General features: G+C 28.5%; 2 protein-coding genes across 7 annotated transcripts in view; one reads left to right on the top strand and one right to left on the bottom strand.

Annotated features, from left to right (window-relative positions):
* LOC136080659 (coadhesin-like) overlaps positions 1–17,500 on the bottom strand; it is a 94,869-nt gene that overhangs the window by 73,301 nt on the left and 4,068 nt on the right. The window lies entirely within an intron of this gene.
* Positions 1,970–4,421, top strand: LOC136080658 (uncharacterized). Of its 2 annotated transcripts, none has more exons than XM_065797592.1 (10): positions 1,970–2,090; positions 2,200–2,360; positions 2,441–2,508; positions 2,601–2,685; positions 2,803–2,893; positions 3,120–3,152; positions 3,227–3,289; positions 3,397–3,845; positions 3,941–4,163; positions 4,237–4,421. In XM_065797592.1, the coding sequence occupies exons 7-10, from the start codon at positions 3,250–3,252 to the stop codon at positions 4,329–4,331; spliced, it is 807 nt and encodes a 268-aa protein (XP_065653664.1). In that variant the 5' UTR covers positions 1,970–2,090; positions 2,200–2,360; positions 2,441–2,508; positions 2,601–2,685; positions 2,803–2,893; positions 3,120–3,152; positions 3,227–3,249; the 3' UTR covers positions 4,332–4,421. The 2 variants fall into 2 exon arrangements, with proteins under 2 accessions (XP_065653664.1, XP_065653665.1); XM_065797593.1 differs by having other exon boundaries at positions 2,611–2,685.

Consider the following 17,500-nt stretch of genomic DNA (forward strand, 5'->3'; position numbering starts at 1 on the left):
TGGTCGTGACACTCGTTCTTTAACTGAAAAGAAGAAATGGAAAGCTTCCGAATGGCAGAACTTTCTGTTTTTTGGTTGGCCTTTAGTAAAAAATAGAATACCTGCACCATATTTTTCTCATTGGATAAAACTTGTCACAGCTATAATGCTTCTTGTATCTGATTCAATTCATCAAGGAATGGTGGATGATGCCAACACTTTGTTGAATGAATTTTCATCAGATGTGGAATTGTTATATGGAAAAAATCATTGTCTCTTCAATATACACCTACTTCGTCACTTAGCTTTAAGTGTAAAAAATTGGGGGCCTTTATGGGCAACTTCATGTTTCACTTTTGAAAATTACCTTGGAGCAATGAAAAAAATGCACAATGGTACAGTGTTTGCTGCAGAACAAATTGCTAAATCAGTCCTTTTGTTAAACAATATATCCTTTATTCTTAAAGATACAACTCGATCTGAAGGTTTTCAAGTATTATTTAATGATATATTTAGACAATCTCTGCCAACTTCAGAAAGTCTTGTGCATCTTGATATAAAACCAGCAGTTATTGATTTTCTTACAATGGAAGCATTAAAAACAGCTGGTGTTTCTAATTTTGAAGAAATTTTTTCTTGTTATCGCATGCATGTTTATGGACAACTTATTTCAACACATTCTTTTTGTAGTGGGAAAAAACTGAGCAATTGTTATGTTAAACTGTCATTTGGTTTTGTGTTTCTTATAAAAGCAATATTAAAGATAAGTTTATCCTATTTCATTGTTGGATACAAGTTGCAATCAAAGAAACATTTTCTTTCTTGTAATACTGATTGGTATTATTACAAAGGTGACTTTGATGAACATATTTTTGCTTATGATGCAACAAAGATTATATCTAAAGTAGTTAAAGTTGACGACACTTACATTGTTGTTCCTAATAGATTCACTCATGTCTACTCTTAGCCTGTCGAAAAGTTTTACAGTTGGGGTTAGGATCAGCACTGCATTATATATATATATATTATATATATATATATATATATATATATATATATATATATATATATATATATATATATATATATATATATATATATATATATATATATATATATATATATATACATGCAAATTAATGGTGAAAAATGATTGTACAATGGAAGAATCTGCAAGTAACATTTAAAGATTAAAAAACATTACTAAAAAATATTAATTAAAATATAAAATTAAAGAAAAATGTCAGAATTGCTTTCATCTTGTTTTGGATTTTAAAACAATTTTTATTTTATTTATAAAAAACTATAAAAATATGTTAATAATAATTTTTCTATTAAAATATTCATTATTGTCAACAGTATTGTCATTTTCAACAAATATATCAATATATTCAACTGCTATCAATAAGGATCCTTTTAAGTATAAAAGAGTCATAAAAACAAAATCAAAATGTTGAAGTTAGGTGATTTGGGTTAGGTGTTGTTAGCTGCAAGAAATAGTTCAAAAAGTTCAAGACTAAATTAATGTAAATATTAATAAACATGATGCATTAAGAGTGAACTAAAGATTTAAAATTGTTTAAAAAAATCATTAAAATAAAGAAACTTTTATTTTCAAAATTAATAGTAATAAAAATAAAATATCATTAATTACTAATAGTAAAAATATTTCTTATTACTAATCATGTGCTTTATTGCAGCACTTTATTTCTATTTTGTTTCTTTTTTGGCTTGTATAAACAGAAACTTCATTTCAATTTTCCCATTAGTCTGTGGGAAAATTTATATTATCAGTATTTTAATATTTTTGTTATTACAACAGAAGTCAAAGTGTCTGACTTCCTTGTATTTGACTGGTATAAATTGAATGACTTCCTTACTTTGGCTTGTATAAATTAAACATAAGAAATTTAAAAAAGAGCAACTACAGAGGACAATAATAATTAGAGGATTATTATAAAAAGAAGATTATTTTATTTTATTTTGTAAATTGTTAATATCATTTATTGCTTTTTAGTTTTTTTGACTTTTTGAAATGGCAAAGAAAAGACTTAAATTAAAATGAATTTTAATATTCTATTTACAATTTTGTTGTTGATAATTCTATTGAGGTATTATTTTAATTTTTCTTTTTTGATAAAATGGAAAAGTTTGATAGAGTAAAGGTATAAAATCTCTTTAAAAATAAATACTTATTATTAGTTAACTAATTTCATATAGGTTGGTCGAACTGACTGGATTAAAGGTCCTGTTACATATGGAGAAAATGTTGTTGTAGAGTGGCCATCAAGTCATTTCAATGCACTGTTGCAGAACCAGACGTTAAAGTCTGGTTCTCCTACTTAAAAAAAATTATGAGACAAAGGTCTTGAAATCGGGGGGTAAGTAAAATTTAGGATATATATACATTTATATGCAGGTGGAAAAATATTTATAATATTTTATATTTTAAATAATTAAGATGATTTGGAGGAGCTAAACAATCAAGCAAATGCCCTTTTAAAAGTTGTGCCACCATTACCAAATCAGGTAACTTTAAGTGTGTAGTTAAGATGAACATTTTTAAGAACTTTTTATAAATGTTAAATGCTATTTAAAAATATTTCATTCTCGTTTATCAGCTTAATTTAGAAATATGATGGTAAAAGTTGTGCAAAAGCTAAACGATTGCGTGTTGAAGAAGACATTGAAGTTATTAAAAACATTGTACGTTTATTGTATATTATAAATACTTCTAATTTTAACTATGGGTTTGCGGTAAATTCTTTTTAATTTAATAGTAAACTTTGTTCAATTCAGTATTCCTTTATGTTCTTATTTTAGAATGCAGATAAAGTTGCTTTAGAAATTAAACTTGATGAACTGAAAGAAGAGAATAAAGTTTTAAGAGAACAACTGCAAGAAAGAGCGACAGGTTTCTTTGAATTTATACATATCTACATTTTTATATGTATGTATGCATGTATGTATGTATGTATGTATGTATGTATGTATGTATGTATGTATGTATGTATGTATGTATGTATGTATGTATGTATGTATGTATGTACACACAGGGTTCCACACTTTTGTGGTTTGGAGGGGTCTCCATGATGTCATTTTATTTTTAATGAAGTTAATATAGCTGTATTGTATTTAAGGGGATCTTAAAGGAAAGGAATGCAATGAAAATAGTAAGTAAAGCTTTGAAATGCATTTAAAAATAATTTATGCATCGTTAAAAAATTTTAAATGATTATTTAATTAGGATTTGCTCAACTTCTCACTACAATGGAGACATCAATGAAAAAGCATTCTGAATATGAAAAAAGTGAATGTTATTTTGTTTTCTATTTGGCTTTATTGTTTCTGAAATGCATTGCATTTTATAATATTAACTTTATTATTTTAACTTATTTGCTTTAATGACTTTTTTAGGGATTATTTGTGTGTTAAGTTCATTAGAGAAATCAACCCAGGACTTATCCAATGCAGTTTTGCAGTTAAACAAGCCCCGTGATCTATCTTCTTTAACACATCATATACCAAAATTGACAAAAAGTCTTACTTCTAACTCAAATCAATATTCAGATTTATTAAATGATTCTGTTGAATTAGAAAATACATGTGACTTCAATGTAACTCAAAGTTTTCATTCATCTTTTCAGAAGTGGAAGGCACCCAGCACTTCATATGGGTCTAGTGGAGCAACCTCCCACACTCTCAACTCTTCTGATATGTCTGATCAACTTAATCATTCATTTAGCATAACAAATAGTAATGCGTTTAATGACAGTCTTGTTTCTAAATCAAATCTTACTGAAACTCCTGTTTGTATATCCATTCCAATCTGGAAAGAACCTAACTACCCAGACGGATCTAGTAGAGTAAGAATTTTCATGTTGCAAAATTTATCTATTTTTTTAATTTATATATTTAATTATATGAATTATATTCATAAAACTTCTACTTTGTAATTTAGAAACAATTAGTGCCAGGTCACAAAATATACATTGACCATGTAAAATTCAGCAAATGTAACAAATCGCATGGTACAAATAGATTTGTAAACGATCTTTTGGTGTCATTGGTGGGAAGCACAGACTATCTGAGAAGTGTCTGTTTTTCTGGCAAGCAAAGTAATGCTCACTCTGACAAAGTAGCAAAACCCAAAATTTGTCAAGACCTCGTTGATGGTGTTGTTGGTAAATAGTTATAGCATTTGAATTTCTTTATTAAACGAAAGAAATAATTAATTGAACTCTTTTGTATTTTTAGCTTGTTCCTGTCAGATACTGGGAGTGTCGTCAAAGGATGTGCGAACAGCAATCAAAATAAAATTAAATATTGCGTCGAAAGTTAAGAAGCGTTAAAATATGAAAGATGTTATAAGAATGTACATAGTGTATTTCTGTCTTTTTTGATTATTTAATATATAGTCATTTGTTTTAAAAGTTTATAAATGCTCTTTTTCTTATTTTTTCTCCCAATAGCAAATATTCCTCATATGTAATATACAGATGGTTTATAGAATATCATAAAAAGTCTATGAAATTGCTATAGCTAGCAATTTTATTGTCTATAATATATGTAGTATATTATATATGTAATATATAATATATGTAATATATAATATATGTACTATATATAATATAGTCTATAATCGATGGAATATATTCCATCGATTCTATAGACCATCTAAATGATAATAGAAAATATTTTCTATTCACTCTAGAAAAATACGATCTATTGAAACTTCTATAGACTTTCTGTAGTTAAATTTCTATAGACCATGTTTCAAAAGCCTATAGAAAATAGTATTGATCTTTTTTATAAAAACTTCTATAGACTTTCAATTGCATATTCTATAGACTTTTAGCAGTTGAAATTCTATAGGCAATATGTTCCAAAAGCCTATAGAAAAAAGGTTTGATTTTTTGTATAGAAACTTCTATAGACTTTCAATTGCATATTCTATAGACTTTTAGTAGTTGAATTTCTATAGAAAATATGTTCCAAAAGCCTATAGAAAAAAGGATTGATTTTTTGTATAGAAAATCTATACAAATTTTGTCCTGGGCAACGCACGTTTAAATCTTAAAGTCGCGATAAAGTCACGGCAGTTAGCAAATCAGCCTTAGAGCATCAAGATTGAAAACCGTCTTAAATGTCTGACAGTAAGTTATTTGACTCAAGATGAGATTTTAGAAATTTGTTGACCAAAGACTCAAAGACTTGCTAATAACAGTTAGAAGACTAATCGGACAAAAGTTGGAAGGATCAGAAAGTTCACCAGAGTTGGAATCACAGATGCCATTTTCCAGCCGGCAGGAAAACAAGATTCAGACAAGCACTTATTTAATAGCTTAGAGAGAGTTGAAGAAATTCCTGGAGAACAATTTAGTAAGACACTGACAGGAATGTTGTCTGGAGCATAAGCCGTAGAAGAGTTTAATAGAGTTAAGACTTTAGCAACGGAAGCTGGAGTGATTTAAATCTCTAACAATGGGTTAACCAGTTTAACTGGAATGGAAGGAAGAGTATGGCCATAAGATTTAAGAGTCAAAGAAATTAAAAGAAAAGTCCTCTGCAAACAGTTTAACCTGATCCCTGGGAGAGGCAAAAAAACCAGTACTATGAATGAGAGATGGAATGTTAGACCTATCTTTGTTAAAGATGTTGTTGAAGATTTTCTAAAAGTGTATAGAGTCTAACTTCTGAGATAAGATACGAGATTTAGTGAACTGAGAATAATGGATTTTAGCATCAGACAACAATTTTTTGCATTGATTTCTTGCAATTATAATAGACGTTTGTTCTTTCAAAAAGGTAATAAAATGATTGCAATCATATATAGCAGCTGAATAAGAAGTTAAAAACCATGGAGTAGAATAAATCTTGACTTGGAATCAACGAGCAGTAATAAAAGCTTCCTTACCTGCCTGAATCCAGAAAGTTACATAGGAGGCGCATTTATCAGCAAGAGAAAAAATTATTAGCCCAAGGACTGTCACAAAGAAAATCAAAAAAAGATTTCCAGTCAGCTTTAGGTTATTATTAAGTAACGCGATAATAAAATGAGTCCGAAGAAGAAATACGAGACAAAATATTTATAGAGACCATTGCATGGTCAAACCCATCTAAAGGAGGACAAGGGACTGAACACAAGCATTAAAATGTCCAATAACAGCACTATTGGCAGATGGGAAAAGAGTGTAGTAATATTGGTCAATTACATCATTACATCAACTACATCATTTAATCAATTACACAAATACATCATTACACATTACATTACACAACCACATCATTACATCAAAATGTAGCATCATTTAATGAACATCTACCGCTTTTACACTGGAAACATAAACATTCGAAGCAAATTTACTTATTCTAAAAAACATTCTTTGAATGACGCAAAACTTTCCAAATTTAAGATTAAAAAATTCATCTTACCAAAGAACACAATAAATCTTCCGAATTTAAACAAAAACTGTATGTAACCATAAACAATATTTAATATAAAACCATAACAACAATATTTTCTCATAAAAATCGATTTCGGTTCATGAATTAAAATAAAAATATAACTTTAGTGTTAACTCTTTTGATTTCAAGTGTATGAAAATTTCACGAAGTACTAAATACGTAGAACGCTAAATTAACAAAAGTTTACAATAAAGTTCCTAATTTCGAATATCAGAAATGATAAGTTCCTCTAAATTTTCTATTTGTGCTAGGTGCGCTTGCTGATTCGTTGCCAATTTTTACGATACCATGTTTTAACTCTCTGTGCGTTAAAAGAATCGCTTAGTTGTTGAAGCTCTTGTTTGTCATGGTGAACACAGCCATGTTTTCAATAACTGAGCAGTTGAAAACGATCTTTCATGAGTTCAAGATGTTGCAGAAATGGCTAAAACATATTAATGCAACATTTTTGTCGCAATAACAAACTATTTTGTTTTTGTAAATTGTATCTTTTGTCTTTTTATAAATGGAATAATTTTCAATAATGTTCAACGTTACGTTTCGTTATTTATTTATTTTTTGATTTTAATAAGTCAAAAAAACAGAAAAATAGAATACAAGAAAGTGCACAGCGTTTTGTTTTTAATAGCAGAATGCAAGTTTAATTGTTTTCTTCTCAAGTTTTTTAATAATTTTTCGCGTGATATTTCCAAACTAATATTTATTTATAAAACTACTTGTTATAAATAATTAAAACCTTTAAAAAATTATACACATTATAGAGAGATACATACGATATACTATGTAATACAAACTATATGTAAATACAAACAGTATGTTATCCAAACTTTTTTTAGTCCTATGCTATCACCTAATTTTTAAAATATATTTAAACAATTTCATTACTCAATTCAAAAACTTATGAAATTTATTTGAGTTTTATCGACGATTCCACGCTCAAGTGTGTTGTTTTGAAAATAAAAAAACGAAATTTCAGACCAAAGCTAAAAAAGTTAACAAATGTTTAAATAATCTTAATTTTGATTTTTTTACTTTTTTTTTTTACTTCTTATTAATAATACTGGTCAATAAAATTAAACTTTTTTTTCTCATTACGAAAAAAATGACAAACGAAAAAAATTTTCTGAATTTAATATCGATGCTTAATCCAAATCGGGTTGACGTTTTTTTATAGCAAGTATAGTTTTTAAATTATTAACATTTTTGGTTATTATGAAATTTTACGCAATTATATATCCAATAAAAACTTCTTGATTTGTAACCCAACCAAAATTCTTTCTTTAATTTAGCTGCACAAACTTTTAGAAATTTTGTAGAAAGGTTGAGAAACCTTTTTAAATTGACTGAACTGATTGCAAGATTCTTTATTAAACCAAGTTTAATATGGAGAGGTTGTAGGATAACCCGATTAGTGGATCAACTAAAAGGACAGGCTGAACACTACATGTTTCTAGGACACATGTAGACCGTAGTACCCACTCACATTTGATCTAGTGTTTCGTTGTGCCACGAGGTCCCAGAGACAAAGGAAACAAAAATATTATGTGAATCCTGTTTGCATACCCATTAACACACCTATAACTTTAAGTTATTCTAATAAGATCATTCAATTGTCCTTAAGTTAACAGCTTTGACTCAAAAATTCTACTCAATGGTGAACAGTACATGCAGACAGCCTAGGAACGTCATCAGTTGCGCCATCATCACTACCCACTTCATCATTGATGTTACATACACCGTCGTTTGGAGGATTTGGAGCAGGTAATTTTTCACAATGTTTTACTAGTCTACATGTCTAACCCATACTGGATAAAAATTATTGTGTTTATTTGCAGAAAACCCTGGTTTCTTTTTGTTCACCCAATCGTGTAATCCGTTTGAACAAGCAGAGCAGATTTGATGAGATATTTGGTATTCAGCTAGGTGACCAAGATAAACCGTGGTTTATCTTGGTCACCTAGGTGAATACCAAAGTAAAGATATATAAATTATATTTTCTTGATGCAGGGTATAATAGTTTGTTGTTCTACCTTAGCTGTGAATTTGCCAAATACAAACCAAAACTTATCACGAGGCACGCTGATTGATCAAAGCAATGGATTTGAAACAAAGTAACACCAAAAATACACTTAACACGACACTAGCCACTCACAGAATGTAGAAAGCTGTTCTCAGAGATGCCAGGTAGCAATTATGCGTGTTGTCAGACGAACGAAAAAACAGTCTGAAACAATCAAACGAACTCGTTGATCTACAAAATAAATAAGACAAATCCAATAAAATGATAAAAAAAAATAGTCTTTTGGTAATGTATTGGTTTTAATAAAAAGTAATTGCGTATTTTGCGCGTAAATTTTGTCACTAAAAATATTTTTTTCAAATTATAGTGTATATAATATAACTACTATCATATATACGTTCTATTAGGAGGTTATGTATCTCTGTATCATTTTTACCTTAACTTGTTTGATTATTTACAATAATAATTTTTTTTTCACGCTTGTTAATATAGAGAAAATTATCATTAGTACTTTAGGTGTTTGATGTTATTTTATTTCCAGAATCAAAAAAACTAAACGTAAGTTTAAGAAAGATACGTGCAGTTTACTCGAAAAATGCAATAATCAAAAGCGAATGTTAAGTCTGTTTACAGAATACATCATGTGAAGGTCTGGAGCCCTCCGACAGACTATTGATAGTTAATGAAGATCAGCTAAAGACACTGGTTGAAGATAACCGCCATTTTACAATTCGAGAAATGGCAAAGATGATCAGTGCATCTCAAATAAAAGTGTTGAACAATTTGCGTAGATAACGTCTGTCGTTTCGATATATTGGTGTGGCTCCTTTAGCAGTTTTGTGCTCAGAAAACCGTGAAATTCTGGAAGGATGGCATTTTGAAATAACCCGAAAGATGGCTAAAGGTTATTAATCAAAATGATGCTTATATTATTTAGAAATAAAAATTCGGTTGTTGTATTTTACCCAAAATTACGTAATTACTTTTTACTCAATCCAATAATACTCGTAAATCTGTGTATTTACATATATGCTATTTTCATGAAAACAATACGTGCTACAAAAGGTCTGCTTGCAGTTTTGAAATCAGAGTTAAAAATTGTATCCAGGCAACAAAACAGGCTCTGATGAAAAAAATCTCTGATGAAAATTCTTTGTTGACCAGTAAAACGCTAGTTGCGTTACTTTTATGTTTTTTATTACAAATTAAAGTCAAGCGCAAAACTTTCTATACAAACGGTAGATAAATTACATTTTAATAAAAGCGTATGGCTATAAAAACAATTATTTAATTTGCTTATTAATAGCCATGAATTTATCATATCATATATAAAATTTGAAAAATCCCCTGGTTAAATAAGATTATTTTATTTAGCAATATATGTTATCTGCTTTAGGTTCCCTACAGCACGAGTGTCCTTTGGTAATTTACAGTTAGAAACAATGATAATTCATTTTGTAAAACTATTTATAAAATGAATTGTAGCAATTATGTATGTATGTATATATGTATGTATGTATGTATGTATGTATGTATGTATGTATGTATGTATGTATGTATGTATGTATGTATGTATGTATGTATGTACGTACGTACGTACGTACGTACGTATGTATGTATGTATGTATGTATGTATGTATGTATGTATGTATGTATGTATGTATGTATGTATGTAAGTATGTACACATGTTTGAAGGCCCGTAGCAACTGGGGGGTAAGCAGAGACATTTGCCCCCCACCTAAATAATTTTTCAAAAAAATAATTTTGATAAAAATTGACGAAAAAAACGACTAAAAAAAAAGAAACCCCCTTCCCCCCAATATAATTTTTGTTCCTACGGGCCTGTGTATGTATGTATATATATATATATATATATATATATATATATATATATATATATATATATATATATATATATATATATATATATATATATATCTCAAAATAATGATTTGGTGATTGAAGCCTTTTTTAATGCAAACATGTACTGTTTATATGCATCCCGTAAGTAACTCAATGCCCCGTAAGTAACGACTCTTTGTAAAAAAATCCTGGCTTTGTTTGTGAAAGTAATTTTGAACTTGTTCAATGAATAGTTCGTATTTTTGTTTTTTCCTTTCTATATTATAGTATTAATGTCATGGTTCATGTTTGTTACCAAGTTTACTATATAATAATATTATTTATATAATATTAAAAATATTATGTGTGTTCGCGTAAAAAATATCGTTATGCGAAAATCAGATATATCAAAATGAGACACAATAAATAAAACTTTTTGTTTACTTACAAATTCGTGGGTTGCCCAGGCATAATGTCCATAGGGAATTGTTTAGTTAAATATAAAAAAAGCTGCAAGACAATATAGGTTTTAATTTTTTAAGAAAAAGTAGTAAAGACAACACTTTATGAACATTTAAATAAAAACTTTAAACATTTAAAAAATTAAAACTTATATTTTCAAATGAAACTATAAAATAGTTATCAAATAGATAAAAAATATTATGAAAACAATATTTAGTATTATGCAAGCAGAAATGAGGCCTAATATAACTTATTAACAGTCATTGCTTTTATTTTTAGAACATAATGGCTAAAACTGGTGTTGAAAGACAAAATAAACCGAGAACGCCTAATCCTGATTTAGCAAGGAAAAAAATAAATAAAGAGTATGTCAAAAAAACACAGAGAGAAAAAAAAGAAAAAAAACACAAAAGCCGATATAAAAAGAAAGATGAAAGAAAAAAGCTATAACGAGAAAAGCTACAACAAATAAAACTAACAAAGTTATTTGCAGCCATACTGTACACCTATATCGCATTCAAGAGCTGTAAATAAAGGAAAACTAATACTACCAAGTTTAAGATCATCAAATGTTCTCCTTAGTCGACAAACGCCAGCTAACGTATGCGAATGCATATATCATCAAAAGGTAATTCTTGCACTGAAAAAGCTTAAAAATTTCAATGCAAACATACCTGTTGATTCAAACAAATTTCTAGACTCTTGTTTTCAATGACAACTCAGCATGTTAGTTTAGTAAGTGTCATCATAAGGAATGTGATTTCAAAGACAGTATCCATTGCAATGTGATTGAGAAATCAAGGATATTATTGAGTAGAAATAGTGAAAACAAGAAAATGGAAGAAAGAAGCAAATAGTTCAAAGTACTTTAATGTTACTCTTATATGATCTACTGTGCTTGTTGATGCCAACCTCTTTAATTTTTAGCTTTATTGAAGGACAGCAGCGCAAAGGTTTAGAATCGCACAAAAGTAGCACAAAGGAGATGGATAGAAAAGCAGCGGTACAAATGAATAGCGATACAAGTTGAAGTGCAAAATGCTAACTGGAATCAACAGCAGGTAACTACTTTTACTTTTATGAAATGGTTCCAAAATATGAGACACTGTCATGTAACTGTTAGCGATTGTAGTAGCCATGATAAAGAAGCATCATTAGTATCTAAGGATAAATTAATTCAAAGCCCACCAAATGATCTTTATTAAGTTTAGAGTTCAGACCGACGAGCCTGTGTTTTTGGACATCGAAAGCATATTCGTCCGAGCAAAGGAATGGATTTTGTTTTTTAATGCTCGAAATAGGAGCGAACTCGCTCACATTAAGCTGAAGTAAGTTGTATAGTTTTTTGACCATACCTAAAGCAATCTTGACGGACTACAGTCTATTATTATCTTTAATGAACTACTCCATAATGCTGCTCAAAATAATGGTAAGAATAGCTGTTTCAAGTTATTTCATTTTTGTCAAAAGGTTGAAGGCCTTTGCTTTTGTGTTTGTTTTCGGAGTATGATTATTGTCAGGCTCAAGAAGAGCGACCTAATTAGAAAACGGTTATCAATAATGGTACACAACCAAAGGGTCTTTAGAAACTCTTGGAACTTTGAAGGTGAAAACTTGACTTTAAAATGTCCCATCGATAAATTAGTGCAGAAAAGAAGTTAAAGGTTTCTTGAAGAAAATCAATAAAAATGACAGCAACAACGTCGGCACGCGATTTTCGCGGTACTTAATCCTACGAGGCTAAAAAGGGTGGGGAGCATATGGAATGTACTTGACAAGAGAATTGATCTCTTTAATTTTTGCTTGTAAACCAGAGCTGATTTTAAAAATGTTACTAGCGTTATCGTATGACTAGCCACGACAATTTTAAATGTAGATAGCATGCAGTCTTCACTTTAGAATTACTTGGTTACTTCCTGTTTATTAATTTTTTATAAAACCAACTATACACACCTCTTAATCTTCTGTTAGTATAGTACAATAACTTCTTTCTTGTTCATTAATCACTTTTCCATCTAATCGCCTGTTGATTGTCTCATTCTTTAATAAGAGGAAACATGCTAGTCTTTAATGCTGCTTGTCCCCTCCCATTCATTTCTTTGCGTTAATTTATAGCAGCTTCTAGTTACTTATTTCTTTTATTAATGCGTTTTCTGGCTACTGAGACATTAGCTTTTGCACTAAGATTTTTTACTTTGTTTATACGTAAATGTAACACAGATGTTGGTTTCATTTTACTTACTATTAATAAATACTATAAATATAATAAACAAAACTCTAAAATGATGAACAAACAAAAAAACTTAACATGCTTCAATGGCAATATTTCCGCAATAAATTAACATAAAAAATTAAACTTTTTTATGGATGACAAATAGAAATCTTAGAGTAAATTATATAAATATTTAATTAAACTATTATAAATCTTTTCTCAAATCATCAACGTGGTTTTTGGAGTGCATATGATGTGATTTTTGTAGTATATTTGAAGTGCTCTTCAAAATTTAAGTTAGCAGTGATGCAATCATCATAAGAGCAATTTATTATTACTATCTTCTTCAAAAAATCAGGTTATATTTCTTAACAGTTAAGGAATTACAGCCAAATTGATTAATATGGTTTTTGAGGTTCATGGCCAAAAAAGGAGTCAGCTTTAACATTCTAGCAAAAAACACAAGCGAGTCAAAATAAACCATATATCTCAGGAAGACCCCGATTTAGGTATATCTATCAATAATTAAAAAAAAATTAAAAAACTATAGTATAAAATTTTATAAATATATATAGTTATAAAAATTATAAAAATTTAGGCGAATTAATTGTTATTATACTATACTATATTATTATAGTAAATTATTATACAAGTTTTATATACTTTTATAACTATATCTTATTTATATATTTCAAGGCCTATATAGGTCTTTTTACTTATATAAAGTTAAAACTTTATAATTTTATAATAAATCTATATAAGTTTTTAAAAGGTAATTTTAATTTATAAGTTTCGAAACTTATATATATATTATATTTGCGTTAACTAAATCAAAGAAACTGTTAGACAGAATGACACAGGAATGTTTTGGTGTCGGGTTTTTGAAAGTCACATATAACATGCTTCATCTAAATCCTCATTTAGGGAGATTCGCATCCTCACTCTTTGCTAAAATTTTATTTTTTTTGACTTTTGAATATATTGTGTTTTTATCTTTTGGCCATCCAGGCAATGTTTGCTTTGGCCATATTTCTTCGATTTAGATACAAATGATTCTGTTTAGTTAGATCTAAACGTTTAGTATACGTTTAATTAGACTAAATCTAAACGTTTAATATACGTTTAATTAGACTAAATTTAAATGTTTTATATACGTTTATTAGACTAGATCTAAACGTTTTATTACGTTTATTAGACTAGATCTAAACGTAAATTTGACTAAATCTAAAGATGGCTTATAACTGGACCTAATTTTGAAGTTTCTAAAATCATAGAGTATGATAATTTTGATTTTCAACCTAAAAATTTTGACTTTTCATACATACAAATAATAAAACATAAACTAAAATTTTTTTACTGATTTTTCACTATTCAGTATTTTCAACCTATTGTATTTTCAACCAACTGTATTTTCAGCCTACTGTATTTTCAACCTATTGTATTTTCAACCTATTGTATTTTCAACCTACTGTATTTTCAACCTACTATATTTTCAACCTCCTGTATTTTCAACCTCCTGTATTTTTAACCTACTGTATTTTCAACCAACTGTATTTTCAACCTCCTGTATTTTCAATCTACTGTATTTTCAACCTACAGTATTTTCAACATACAGTATTTTAACCTATTGCTTTTTCGATCGACTGTATAACTAAGTCTTTTCCGGTATGTTTTTTCTTTTTTCTTTGTTGATTTGAGGAGAAAAGTTAATTTGAATATTACAAAAATCTGAAGCAAAAAAAAATTATAACATCTAAAACTCTATCTATCTATTAATCATAGGCTGATATAACATAGACTTCTTGTTGATTAAATTCTTGAAACAAAAACCTGTCTATTCTTGATTTATTGTTAATGGTTTTTAAAAAAATATCCTTGAAAGCGCAAGGAAAAAACGTTGAATGAATATTGCCTAAAATCGGTTGAAAATTAAATTATCTAAAATCAATTGGAAATGAAAATCTTTAAAATTGGTTAAGAAAAAATTCGGTCGAAAATGAAAACGTTATAAATCGGTCGAAAATAAAGGACTATAATCGGTTGAAAATAGTTCAGGCCTCAGTAGTTCATATAAAAATTATTTTTACTTCTAAGCAGATGTTTTATTTTGGAGATAAAGTTGATAGGTTTTTGGGTTTTGGTAATACTAGTGGACTAAAAATCGAAATATCCCGTAAATAATAGTAATAACGGTAACTAAGTAATAGCCTATATACGTCTTACAATTTATGATAGGCGAAAGTTATATATTTTTTTCACTAACAAAAATTTGCATTACGATTTAAAGCTTAAATTTTATTATTTTTTACATAAATAATAATATTAAATCTTACTAAAACCTAAAATTTATTTATAAATACTCTACTTATTTTTTTAATATACATACTATAAACTGTTGTATTTACAAATACACTAAAAAATGTTTAAAATTTTTATAAAAATTTAAAAATATACTATAAAATGTTTTATATTATGTTTTATAATTGTTTAATATTTCAATTATTACAAAAAGAATTCAATAAACATCAAGTGAACAACAACAAGCAAAATAAAGCAAACAGTTAAGCAGTTTTGTTTCTTTTGAATTTACTGAAAGCTAAAACAATTGCTTTTTAAAAACATGTGACACATAATATTAAAAAATTTTTAAAAAGGTCAAAACTGTTTTCAAAAACTTATTTTTGCCGTAACAAGCTGAAAAATTCTCATACAGACGTATTGGTTAAAAATTACTTTTCAGGTATCTCATCCCTTAAGGAAGGATCCATAAAGTACTGTTCAGAACTCCCTCCCCATTTGTAAGCACCTGTATGCCTTTAACAACCGAATTTCTCCCCTTCCGCATATGTAGGCATTATTTATTACAAAATCTAGCTCTATTCCCTTACTTTTACCTATCGCATAAACTTTTCAAACCATAAAAAACCATAAAAATTTTTTTTTCTAGTTAGACATGTCCGTTACCTAGTTAGACTCGTGAAATTCAATGCATTTGATAATAATAAAAAAAGAATTTAAGAGAGATAGAGAACGAGAGAGTTGAACCGTGTATGTACTTGCTGTTTTACACAACCCTTTCCAGTACATATTCTTACGTTTTCGGGTAAGCCCCTCCTCATACCTAGGTACGTAGTTTAATAAGTACGTACTTTAAGGAAAAGCCCCAAGAAATACACTAGCGTCGAAAAATTTGCGGGCAGGGTAAAAAAAAAATTGAATTTTATAAATACTTCAGCACATACTTTACTAAAGCCAACATAATAATTTCCAATTAAAAGGTTTTTATTTTTACTATTATTTTTTAACGAATATTAATAATTTAATCAGCGTACTTTATTTAAAATAATAACGATTTTAAATGAGTTTAAAAAATTGCGGAAAAAGCGTTTATATTTAAAAAAGTAGGAATTTTTTAACAAAATTTGATCAAGATTCTGTAGGACAATCTTTACAATCAGGAAAATCAGGAAAAGTTTTGCATCTTCGAAGTATAAAGTCAACTAAATTAATGCAAACATCAATGGGAATTGAGTGCAATATTTCTTTGATTTTTCAATCTTTTTTAATTTTCAATTTTTCATCTTATTTCAACTAAGCCAGTTGATTCGAATTTCAATTTCAAAACACGAATCTTACTATTTTTGAAGTATTATTGAACCAACTTGCTCTTTGTTTTCCTAATATTAAATCCATCAACGTGATATTTTATCCTTTGCACGAGTCAAGACAATGCTCTTACATATGTCTTTGTATACTTCTTGATCAAAAGTTCTAGTATATTAATGGAAAGAATCAATACGAATTGATTCTTTCCATTGATATACTAGAATTTTTGAAACATCTCGACTGAAACATTCCAAAGCTAGTACATTACCTCCTCCATGTTTTACGGTAAGTACAGTAAGTAGCTGGAATCGTACTTTGTCACTACTGGAAGTCAAACAAACTCAATTCTATCCGGTCTGAACTGCGTAAAGTTGTTTTAATTTCTAAAAAGATTCTTTGACCATTGTTGACTGCTCCAGTTTAGACGATGTGATGCTAATTCCTCTCGGGCGTTTAATTTTTTTAGGTAATTCGATTGCTTTTAGTCTGGGCGTCTTCCGAACACATTTGCATGTCGTAAACAACGTTTTATAGTAAAAATATTACAATTCATTTCATAAAAACGTTTCATTTGTTCATCTAAATCAATAGCCGTCAAATGGAGTTTTTTGTTGCTGAGTATCACGAGCGTTTTATCCTGATAATATGTTGTTTTGCGACGTCTTCCTAATTTCTTTTGAATCTTTAAGGATCCCTAAGTTCATAACTTTTTATCATTTGTCTATTAGCAGACTTACCTGCTCCATAAAATTGTGCTGCCGTTCTGAACGTTCGAAAGACGCCTTTTTTAGACCAAATGCCGGCTCGGAAGCGTGTTGTCAAATACTTTTTTTATTTTTATTTTAAACTTCAATTTCTTTAGAGTACATTCCGAATAAACTAGATGTTATCACGAGGAATAAGCAGTTTA

Source organism: Hydra vulgaris, chromosome 05 (assembly GCF_038396675.1).
Source record: "Hydra vulgaris chromosome 05, alternate assembly HydraT2T_AEP".
NCBI classification, from domain to species: Eukaryota; Metazoa; Cnidaria; class Hydrozoa; order Anthoathecata; family Hydridae; genus Hydra; species Hydra vulgaris.